Source organism: Balaenoptera borealis (assembly GCF_965194805.1).
Source record: "Balaenoptera borealis genome assembly, chromosome: 13".
Taxonomy (NCBI): Eukaryota; Metazoa; Chordata; class Mammalia; order Artiodactyla; family Balaenopteridae; genus Balaenoptera; species Balaenoptera borealis.
In genome coordinates, this window is record NC_138870.1 from 52,510,319 (window position 1) to 52,522,457 (window position 12,139).

At 45.6% G+C, this 12,139-nt stretch overlaps 1 protein-coding gene and 1 long non-coding RNA gene across 4 annotated transcripts in view; both read right to left on the minus strand.

Annotated features, from left to right (window-relative positions):
• LOC309609612 overlaps nt 1-12,139 on the minus strand; it is a 526,119-nt gene that overhangs the window by 71,606 nt on the left and 442,374 nt on the right. The window lies entirely within an intron of this gene.
• Nucleotides 1-12,139, minus strand: part of PPM1H (protein phosphatase, Mg2+/Mn2+ dependent 1H) — a 275,787-nt gene that overhangs the window by 24,220 nt on the left and 239,428 nt on the right. For 2 of the 3 annotated variants that reach the window (XM_082351252.1, XM_082351251.1), the window contains one exon: nt 57-208. The exons of the other annotated variant lie outside the window; for it this stretch is intronic. In XM_082351252.1, the coding sequence (XP_082207378.1) occupies nt 57-208 (152 nt within the window). The remainder of the gene's footprint in view (nt 1-56; nt 209-12,139) is intronic. 3 annotated transcript variants of the gene reach the window in all.

Sequence of the window (12,139 nt, forward strand, 5' to 3'; positions counted from 1 at the left end):
CAGCCACATGAAAGACCGCTTGAGGAACAACCCTCCAATCACAGAGATGCACAAACCTGTGAGGGTCATCTGGATCACAGTTAGGGAGAAACTGAGTGATCGCTTCTGCCACTTCTTCATTGGATAAAACATCCCAGAGTCCGTCAGTGGCCAAGATCAGCACATCGTCTGCTCCATGCTCGTATCTGGAGAGATCGTAGACTCTTACCTGAAATGAACAGCCAATACCCCTGCTTAAGAAGTTGGGAGCACATTATTCCCCCTAGCAGACTGGCTTCTGACTTCCCTTCCCTTTTCCTGCCCAGCCCAGTGGTTTTTAGGTGCGCGCTCTAAGGCGCTTGGGTATGCAGCAAGCTTTGTGGCCCAGGGGTAGCCTCCTTTGAAGACTTGCTGTACAGGCATATCGGGCCCCAAACACAACTGTGAATGAGCCCAATAAGTTAATAGTCGACAAGGAAGAAATTAATTGAAAATGTAATGCCTGAAATGTGGCTGGAACAATGACTCACAATAGATACAGCAGTAGCTAGAAGAGCAGCCGGAGGCTTGTTGCCTTCCTTCCTTTGCACATCCATCCCACAGACATTTATTAAGGGCCTGCTCTGTGCCGGGTGCTCTAAGTATAAAGATAAACAGCTGATTTCCCTGCTTCTGAGCTCTCAGTCTGCGGGGGAGATAAGGCCAGTCTAGGATCCAAGGCAGCTACTCTGCGTGTATTGGTTTAGGACTAAGGAGATACACTTCATTTCATGTACTCACTTGATACCTTTTGGCTTACCTGCTCTGAGGCCCATGGGGCTGGACTTATCTCATGCAACGATGGGGCTCTGATACTACACGCAGGTTTGAGAAGCCTCAGTCAAGCCTAAATCACAAAGGACACACGCCAAGTCTGAATCTCCTAAGTGTGTCTCGACAGACTTTAAGTCTGTCCTCACCTCTAGTACCTGGAATGACTTGGCTATTTGGACATCCCCCTCAACTCTTGGAAAAGAACATAGTGACCTTAGCAAAAAGAATAATAATAAAAATCAAGGCTTGCTTGCATTAGGCCACAACTCCATGTTCCCCCTACTCGGGCAGGATGGGAGGGAGAGGAGTTTGGGATTTCATTGCTATTCCCTACTAATCGGACGGGACCAGCCCCTGCCTACACCACTTCATGAGCTGAGGACAAAGGCAGGTCAATTTCATCAATCTTCCAGCTCTTTCAACCCCACCTCATTGTCCTGTTTTCTAAAAACAAGCCTGAGTGAAAGGTGTAGGCCAGGGGAAGGGAGGGGAAGGGAAAGAAAGGGAAGGGAGGGGAGGGAAGGCGGATGGAGTGTAGGCAGCTGTTCCCGTGTCCCATCACACACAACCACTGTCAGGTCATCTCAGATCTCGAGAGAATACAATTCCAAGAGGCCTGCAGACGTTCCCATCCACATCTTCAAAAGCCAAGCCTCCTATGTTTCAGGAAGGTCTGCCCAGGCCAGTGACGCCCTGCCTGCCACAGGGCTGGTCCTATGGACGAACAGCCCACACCCAGCAGCAGAAAACAACAAAATGCCCCACGCTTGCCCACAGAGTTTTTGGAAAATGAGCTCAAATGAAAAACAGCCTTTGTGGCCGGTGAACAAGACGGCAACAATTAGCTAATGGCGCAGCGCATGGACCGCACTCAGGAGAAGAGCACTCGGGGGAAGACTGGACTGGCTTTTAACATCTTCCTCTCAAAAGGCAGAGGAAGTTTACATTCTAGACAAGGCACGGCGCCCTAGAGACCAAATTAAAGAAAACAGGAGGGGGGAATCTTAAGTTTACAACAGACTGGGAAGTCCCAAATGCCAGAATTTTGTCTTCAGGCTGCTGAACTCATGTGGTTCGATTTTTACTCTAGCGGCAACCGGATCCCCTCTGCTTTACCTTCTATGGTCCCTGGGTGTCTTAGAGCAGGTGCTTCTGAAATGCTGATGTGCACAGGAATCAGCCCGGGACCCTACTAAAAGGGAGATTCCAATTCACTTCTGGGGTGGGGCCTGAGAGCCTGCATTTCTAACTTGCTCCCACGTGGTGCTGCTGGTTCCTGGACCACACTGACTACTGAGGCCACGGAGGAGTCCTACTGGTCTGCAACAAGGAGTCCAAGGGCTCAGTGGCCTCTGTGATGCCTGTGTAGACTACCCCCTAGGGGAGGCTATGGCGAGGATAGCAAACGTCACCCCTGGGCTCCTAATTTCAAGCCCTGTGTCACTGTGTTGTTACTTCCAGCGTGCAATAACTTTGCTTACGAGAGACTGCTCGCTTCTTATGGGGGTAGATCTACAATAAATTTCTGTGATACTTTGAGCTCCACAGGAGAGAAAATGTTTCTTATAAAGGGAGGTAGGGAGATGTGGATGTCAGGTGCTTGTAGCACCTTATGCTTCTAGCGAACTAGGAGATGCCACCTGCCCTGCAGCTCCTTTTAAAAGAGAGGTTTCTAAGGTCGAAGATAAACATCTGTTTCATTTCAGGACCTGCCCTGCGTGTAGGGTGCCGAACTCTCTTCAAGTGCTTTCTGCGGCCCCAAAGCGTGGAGATTTTAGTTGTTTTAAGCTGAAGCTATCCTATTCAAATGGAAATCTGGCCCACAAAACGGGTGTGGGTTGATAAATAGCAACATGTTATAAAATGTTCCTCTTCACTTCCATCAATAAATTGAATCCTTCCCTAATTCCACTATTCACATTTCCACACACAACTCTCTAATGCAGTTTCCTTAGCCAACATGAAAATCCCTTTCAGTACCATTCTCCAAGCAATTTTTATGTAAATAATAAAAAGCTAGTCTCAACCCTACTCCCTGAGGCACTCCCCAATTAACATCCTTTTAGGTTTTTTTTTTTTTTTTTTTTTACTGCTACCCTTTGTTTCCTGCCCTTTAGCCAGTTTCCAAAGGACTTTGCCAACTTTCCACTTACAACTCGTGTCTTACACATTAACCTGTGATGCAGAACATTTTGTGCAAACGCTCTCGGAAAAGCCGTACTGCCGTGTAAGACATCCAACTGCACGCTCATCCTCCCCAGCGGCTAGGGCTTCAAAGGATTCCAGTGGGCTCTGGAGACCCGACCTTCCCTCCCCAAAGCTGTTGCAGGGCCTCCTCAATCAGACCACACTCGCCTCCCCGGACCTCCCTGTTCCATTCCTCAAATAGCTTCTTAATGTTCCGGGACGCTTCACATCAAAAGTAACGGGCTCTGTGGCTCCCCAGGACTCAGACATGAGGAAGACAGTCTCTGGGAGGAGAGAGATACGATCTGCAAAGGCCTTTGTGGGAAGGGGCTCTGGAGAACATGGGCAGGGTCCTACTAGCTCCTTCCCGCGTGCCCATCTGCCAAGAAAGGCCATGGGCATCCTGAGACTCTTGCTGTTTCTCAGAGCAACAGAATTTGAGCCGTGGAGAGATGAGGCCGGGGTGGATCCATCTGCCCTCCTGAACCCTTCACGACGTGTTTATTGAGCACTTACTATGTGCCAACAGCTGTGAACAAAAGTGACAAAGTCCTCACAACTTCTAAACTAGGTGCAATAGACACACAAATAAATTACAATGCCAGAAGATGACAGGTGCTTGAAGAAAAGTCAGGCAGGTAAGGAGAGTGACAAAAGAGCCATTTTAGAAGATGTGGTTAAGGCGGGCGTCTCTGGGAAGACACCATGTGAACAGAGATCTGAACCAGTGAGGTGACTTTCCACAGGTCCCTTGCTGTGCCTCCCTTTCCTTCCTTTTGGGGACCTGCCACTCCTCTGGATTAAGAGGATGTGGACACAGTGTTAGACTGGTGGTGAAGAAGAGAGGCTGAGGGGGACACAGTGCCACCCTCCGCTGCCAGAGTAACCCTGAGGAAGACCTGAGGATTTCCCTTTCTTTTCCCTGGTTCTCTGCAGACACAATCCCTTTCATGTTCACTAGCACAGTACTCACCTGTTTGTACCAGTCTGGGTTCACTTGTCTGTCTCTTCCACATGAGTAGTTATTCTCAAACTTTAAGGTGTTTAAGAATCACTTGGGGTGCTAATTAAGATTCCGGGACCCACCTTTAAAGATTCTGATTGTGTAGATCTGAGCCCAGGCATCAGCCTATGTAAACAAGGGTAATTCCAAAGCAAGTGATGGGGGAACCTCACCTTGAAAACATGGTCTTAGGCAATAAGCTCCCCTGGGGCGAGGTCTGAGTTGTCCTATTTGTTTCTGCCCCCCGAGCAGAGCACAGAGTCTAGCACTTGGAAACCACACAATAAACCACCAAGGGAAGCATTTCGCTTGCTGGACATTTACCCTTGTCCTGCTTCCAGCGAACACCCTGAGAGCTGGTCACCTTCTCTTCCCCCCAGACTAAACCTCCAGAGGCCAGAGATCCCATTTTGCACTTCTTCTGTGGGCCTCGCCATAACTTTCATAGAGTAAACACCACTAGATCTTCAGGACATACTTGCTGAGACAAAGAATAAATGGGAAGAAAAGAGAAAGAAAAAGAATTCATATGAGATCCATTCCGAAGACCCCCTCACCTCGTGATGACCCGACCGTTTTAGCTTGTAAACGCCGACGCTCCCTGGCAGTCACCAAACTGTGACGCGCTGAGACTTAACAGGAGTAGCAGACTCTTTCCTTTTCGTCCCCTATCCTCAGGGGAGCTGCTAATAAACAAAAAACACTCAGCGTTCGGTGGTGGGGGGACAGGAGGAAGTCTGGGGTCACCAAGGGTCGTGGCTAGTATGCCCCTGAATAAGCCAGGTGCTGACGGCTCTCACAGCTGCCCCCCAACGCTAGAGCACTTAGAGTCACCCTTACCGTGGTCACCGGGCCCCTGCTTTACGGGGGAGTGGGGACACACAACTCTTTAACGCGGTGCCTCCACTCAGAGCTCAGCTGGCTGCTGTTTCAGTGCCTGTCTAATATCTGTTCGCCCCTTTGCTCTGTTCCTGAGGAAATTTCAGTGGCCTGTGAGAGCTCATACTGCTGTAAGCTGACGCTGCTTTCTGAAGCCACTGTTTGAAAGAATCCATCAATGCTCCCATTTGCCAAGTCTTGGTGGCTCCTCTAGGATGTCCTCACGGCTCTCACATCTTTATCAGCTCAGCACATCCTCCAAACCCTTTTTCCCGTTTAAGTATTTGGGGTAGGACAAGGTGCTCCAGCAGCTCAGTCCCAGCTGTGTGCAGGAGCAGAACCACCACCCCCCCCCGCCTGGGTTATTAGGAGCCCTCGCTTCGGGTCTCTGCTTCTAACCAGCCTTGGGACTGGAGACGAATCCTTTATTTCTTTAGCTCTCAATTTTCTCATCCCTGAAATCATTGTTAAAAAAATGGAAAAAAAAAGAAGACAAGAAAAATAAATATTATAACACCCACTCTACCTTTCTCACAAAGCTGTTACAAAGATCAAATGAGATAATGTGGAAGAGAACTACACATTCTAATGCACAGCATGTTATTGTTTTATGGCTCTGATCTCAGGGCAGTACACCTGAAAGTAAGCTAGTTGGTGAAAGGAGATGAGTTAAGGGTGAACCCAAGGGACCTGGTGTTCATTTCCTAAAGTCTCACTTAAAATGACAGTGATTGGGACTCTCAATCATGTTTTGGCAGAGAAGTCAAGTGGTCCCCAAGGTAAAGGCTGCCAGTAGGTGGTGGAAAGTAAGAAGAGTACAAACTCTTTTCCTCTCCACCCTCCGTGGCCAACTAACCCAAAAGCTCAACCTGCAGAACGTTGAACATAGCACTTGTACCAGAAGAAAATAAAACTCTAGCATATTTCGTCACAGTCCAACAAACCGAGTGGATTATTTCAATACTGGCATGCTGGCAGGCCACCAAGATTGCACCCGAATTCTCTATTGTGATTCTATCTACACTAGATGATGTCATGAAATACACACTGAATTTGGTGGCAAAAGACTTGGGTTTGAGACCCACCTCTGCCCCTTAGTAGTTAGGCAAAACCACTTTGTTCATTCACATTTTAAAATCTCTTGACAACCTGCCGGGAGTATGAAATGAAGAAGTCCTGATTTACCAGATGGGGAGTGTCAGGACGGAGGACTTTGGGCATCACGTATCTTACATGGAGCGGGAACTGCAGGGGCCCAACGCCTGGGAATGAGAGAGCGGGCTGGTGTGCTAGGGCGGCTTTGCGTCGTTTGGCTTGGCTACAGTACTGGATTTCCACTGGGGAGTGGTAAGGGATGAGGCTTCTCAAATGTCTTCAGTGTCTCCCTTTGTGAAATGAAAGGTTAGGATGATGTGGCCACTGGGGATGCTTATGGCTCTACCATCCCCGACTCTTTCATCGCAGGATGAGTTCGACCTGGATGGGATTGACCACATGACCTCAGAGCGTCTGACTGCAAATGAATCAAGGGACATTAAAATATGACAAATATGTTGGCTGTTCCTCCTACCCCCAAAGGAGCTGGTTGTTTTGGCTGTGGGTATAATTTTCTATGTGAAATGCACCACAGATATTCTTGAGGTTTGGTGTTTTTCTTTTTTTTTTTGGAGTCTACAGACAAAACAAACATTTGCCTTTTGAGGGTGGATACCATCTAACAACTGAAAAAGTTTCTAAACCAGCTAAGATATTAGGTAGTACATAGAGAGTCTAAAGTTGTACCCAGTGCCCGGCCGCGATAGCGTTAAGGCTTTCATTTTCTCCATGCGAGGCCAGAACTTTACAACTTTGGGAGGTAAGCTATAGAGGAAGGAATTCCCTTTACAGATGGGGACACTCCTATCATCTACTCCTTTCTCTGGGATTCCAATGGCTTGTTCATCACAGAATCCAAGGCTCACTGAATGCATCAGTGAACAAATGGACTTGAGTCCAGCTTGTTAGTCATTTGAGGATTACATTTGTGTTCATTAAAATGCCCGTTTGCAGAGATCAGGGTCAGAGGAAATCCCAGCCTGCGAGTGAAAGTACATGGGTGCTGTGTAGACAGAGTCATGTCAAATCCATTTAGGAGGCGGGGGAGGCAGATACAGAGTGACCGTCCATCCCTGTTTGCCTGAGATAGTTTGGGTTTGTGCTGCTTTCCCAGCATAATTGTTAATAGTGTCCCCACTGACTCTCAAAAATGTCCCGGTTGAGAGGGTAAGTTATCTGGTCTCCCGGCATGTAAATAATTAAATGACTACTGTTCTTTATTCTTGTAGCTGCTACTTCTGGCCATTGGGACTGAACCTAATAACCACAGTGTGTTACTACTTCACAGGACTCGTTTCACAAAGGCAGGATTTTAGGGATCTCCACTGAGCAGGAGAGCAAGTTACTATGTATCTTGCCTTAGAAGAGGAGACCCAATCAGCCCTGGTAAGCTATGGGATACCTGTCATGTGGCAACGTTAACCCCACTGCTTGCAAGCAGCCCAGGTCTCGGCAGACCTGTGAGCAAGCAGAGAGTGAGGTGTGTAGTAGCCCTAACCTACCAGCCTAGAACGGAGCCACAGGCATGGTGAGAAGGAATCATGCAATGTAGGACTAGAGCATGGATGACTTCAGGATTATTAAACTAAAGTTCCTGAAACACAGTGAAGAACAGCTTATGACAGTGTTATTCAAAGAGTGCTCTTTGGATCACCTGCTGCAGAAGTGTCTAAAAATGTGAAAATTGCTAGGACCCCACCCTACACCTAGTGATTCAGATTTTCAGGAAGTGGATTCCAGGGGTTTGCATTCTTTAACAAACTCCTCAAACTATTCTTATATGAGGTAATACAATAAATTAACGCAAAAAAAAGAAAGATACTCACTTGAAACATTCAAGTGAAATTATTATTGTTCAGGAGAGAATCAGCAGGGAATAATCTCCAATGAGAAGGAATGTTTGACACAATATACAGGTTGGCTTCCCTTGTGTGACCACAAATTTCAAAAGCTAGACTTTCTGGTGTGTGTACAAGTAAATCTCAAATAGCTGGTTAGCAAATCTCAAGACAGTTCCTAATGGGAACCATCCATATGGATGACACACAGGTGCATCACGAGTGATTTTTTACAGCTAGACTGGAGAATTAGAGATGGAGATGGACAGGCTACGGCATGAAGTCTCTCCTGTATGTATAAGGTCAGATGGTACCAGAATCAATGAAAGCAGTTCTATACACTCTTAACATGTGATTGTTTTTCCCCCAGACATTTTCAAAGTGGTGGTGGTGATGGGAGGGGAGCATATACCCCCAAGGGGGCATCAACCCAACTGAGAAGCAGATGTATGAGATGCTGCAGACATGTGGCACTAGAGAAGAGAGTCAGAAAACTGCCCATAAAACTGAACTTATAGAACATAGAGGAAAGTGGTGGTTTTTCAGGGGGGAGGGGGTGGGGAGAGAAATGGAGAGATGATGGTCAAAGGGCACAAACTTCCAGTTATAAGATGAATAAGTTCTGGGAATCCAAAGTACAGCATGGTGATTATAGTTAAATATAATGTGTATATACTGTATTATATATACACACACACACACATATACACACTATATATAATGTATATACATAATCTGTATGTAATACTGGGTTATATACCTGCAAGTTATACAGAAAAGGAACGGTAATTAGTGATGTGATAGGGGTGTTAGCTAACACTACCGTGATAATCATCTTGCGATACAGCTGATCCTCGAACAACTAGGGGGTTAGGGGCGCTGACCCTCTGCGCAGCTGAAACTCTGCATATAACTTATATAGTCAGCCTCTGTATGTGTGGTTCCTCTACATCTGCGGTTCAACCATACTCGGACTGTGTAGTACTGTAGTATTGGGTTGGCCAAAAAATTCATTTGGGTTTTTCCATAACATATGGAAAAAAACCCATATATAAGTGGACCGTGCCATTCAACCTCATGTTGTTCAGGGGTCAGCTGTATGTAAGTATAACACATCAAAACACTGTACATCTTAAATTTATACGATCTCATATGTCAATTATATCTCAATAAGACTGGTTAAAAAAAAAAAAGTGCCAAATACAACTGCTGTAAATTATCAAAGTATCTTTAGACAGAACTCATCATTTTCCCTTTGTACAGGGGGATCCAGGGCTTGTAAGGCCTGAAGTTTGTACAATTTGGGGAGCATTTTTTCCCCCAGCTTTACTGAGAAATAATTGACATACATCACTGTATAAATTTCAGGCATACAGCATGACGGTTTGATTTATATATTGTGAAATGATTACCACGGTAGGTTCAGCTAACATCCATCTTCTCATATACATGCAATAAAAAGAGAAAACAGAAGAATAAAAGGAAAATGTTTTTTTCTTTGTGATGAGAACTCTTAGGATTTACTCTCTTAACAACTTTCCTGTATATTGTACAGCAGTACAATACATGGGAAACTATAGTCATCACGCTGTACATTACATCCCTAGTAGTTATTTATCTTATAACTGGGAGTCTTACCTTTTGAGCACCTTCCTCTAATTCCCCTTTGTCCCCACCTCTGGTAGCTGCAAGTCTGATCTCTTTGCGTTTTGGTTTTTTGTTGCTGTTTCTTGGGGGTTTTGTTTATTGTTTTTGGTTCCACATATAAGTGAGATGATACAGTATTTGTCTTTCTGGGGAGCTCTCTTTAAGAAAAAGAACACAGAAATAATTATGAATACAAACTTAGATACTAATGTGAATGTTTATTAGGAATGAGAAGAGAAATTGCAACAGATTACTGGAACCATGGAAAATGAGGTCCCTTTCTTTTGAGAAATGATTGCAAGGAAATGATTCCTGATTATAACCTTGCCTCTCCTCACCACACAGAACTGTCTACATTTCCCAGTAACAACCAGAACTCATTGAAGGCTGGTCTGAGTGAAGGACCCTGATACTTACATTTAATTAATTAGCATCATTGTAAATCTGCCTCTACACTGCAAACTAGGTTTCCTTTCTTAATTAACTAGGTAAATAACTAATGCATCAACTTATATTAGTTTGCACTGGAAAGATAGATGATTACCCTAACCCTCAAGATTTCACAGCAGGGAGGACACTTCTACAGGAAGGCGATGGTAGAAGGTCTCCAAAATGACCACCATCACTTCCTTCCCTCCCTGTACAAGCATGCTGCTCCTCCCATCAAGGGTGGATTCTAGGTCTCCTCTCCTCAAATATGGACCCGCCTTAGTGATTTCCTTAATCACCAGAATGTGGAAGAGGTGATGTTATGGGACTCCTGAAGCTAGGTCTTAAAAAGCTTTGTAGCTTCTGCCTCAGTCTCTCGAACCACTGCTCTTGGGATGTTTCCTCTCAGAATCCAGCTGCAGTAATGCCATGAGAAGCCAAAACCACATGGAGAGGCTGTGTGTAGCTGCCTCGGCTCAACACGCAGCTGAGAGCCCACATCAACTGCCAACCATGTGAGAGAGCCGTTTTGGACGTGCAGCCCATCTAGCCTTCAGATGACTCCAGCCCCGACTGATATCCAACTGTGACCACGTAAGAAGCACCCAGCTGAGCCCATTCAACCCACAGAAGTATGAAAGAGAATAATAAATTTTCCCGTCAAGCCTCTAAGTTGTTTTGTAGTCAACAAAGGCACAAAGGCATTGTATTGCGATGGGCCCTCTCCCTATAGGATTGGTGAGAAGGGACGTGGGACGGCGAGCCCGCTGGAGTTTTCTCCTTGGTCCCTACTTGTCCATAAGCAGCACCTGCCCCTCTGTTCCTGTCCTCCAGCAGGTAAATACCAGGAAAACCTCCCTTTGTGGTCTGGGGAGATGAGAGCCAGTCCAGGAGGCAAGTTTAATTTGAGGGCTGGAGGTGAGGAATAAAGAGTCCATTTTGGTCTTAGATCCAAACCGCGGTTTCCAGTCTAACTTTATCCTCGCTATAAAGTTATTTTCATCCCAGACTCCTGTGTCTGTTTTTTAAATTGGTTCAGAAAACTCAGAGGGAAAAAGGATAAAATTATTTTTCCTCCTCAGACCCCAACAAGCAACCTTCTTCCTTTCTCATAGGCTAGAAAGCAAAGTTTATTTTTAATTTTTTAAAAATTTCACCCTGCTTCATCCTCTAAAAATCGAGTGTGCCCTCGGTTCTTGTTACATTGTTTTGTGAAATGCCTCTCCCATGTGCCACCTTTTGGCTTTCCTGGTCCCTGCCCCAGCTCAAAGCCTCACTGCCACATGGTTTCACCTCTACGGTGGCCTCCCCGCCTGCACCCCCCTCCCTCTGCACCCCCCATCCACGTGCTGTTACAAGCTAAGCCTTCCACCGCCACACTCACTTATGCTGCTCCCCTTGCTGAAGACCTGATCTGCTGCCTCGGGTCCAGTTCTAGGCCCTCCATGATAATTCGCTTGATTATAGCCAATAGCCCTTCAAGCTAATCTTCCAAACTGATTCTGTAAGGCAAATTTTACTTCACCCCAGACTCACTACTGCTTCCTTCTTTTCCTTGTTCTACTTATCTTGTCCTTCTTCTTCAGATTAGATGGTGCTCTCTCCCTTCTCTGAATTCCCCTAGTCCCTTAGGAAGCAGGACTCACAGGGTTTATGGCTGACGATTCTCTGGCCTTCCAAGTGGCCAAAAATTCTAATTCCTTGAGGACATGTCCCCCACTGTGCTCCTCGATAAACACGATTGGACTCATGTTTACTCTCTGTGTAAACAGCCAGTGAGATTTTGTGGTCTTGATGGAATAGGAGCTACGAGCTAATGTTTATTATGCCAGATTCTGTTTTAAGTACTTTTTATATGTCATTTAACTTGTTCCTTGCGTTCCTGGGTATAACAACCCTGTGTCCTCTTTTTACTGAGGAGGAAACTGAGATTTAGGTAAAGTAACTTTCTCAAGATCACCCAGCTAGTAAGTAAAGAGATAGAGCTTGAGCCCACGACTGATTACCAGGTCTGAGTTTCTAACCACAATATCACACTACCTCCTAAGGTATTTTTGAGGGGTCTAGGGAATTTTTTAATTCCTCCTCTACCACCCAAAGATAATTACTGTAACGTTCGAGAAAATTTCCTTCTCAAGACCTATATTTTTATATATGTGTATATGTGTATACATAGGCACATAACTTTTTTACCTACTTATGATCAACTTTTCGTATATACAATCGTATTTTGTTTCATTTAATGTAGCCCAGCCATCTCCCCGTATCA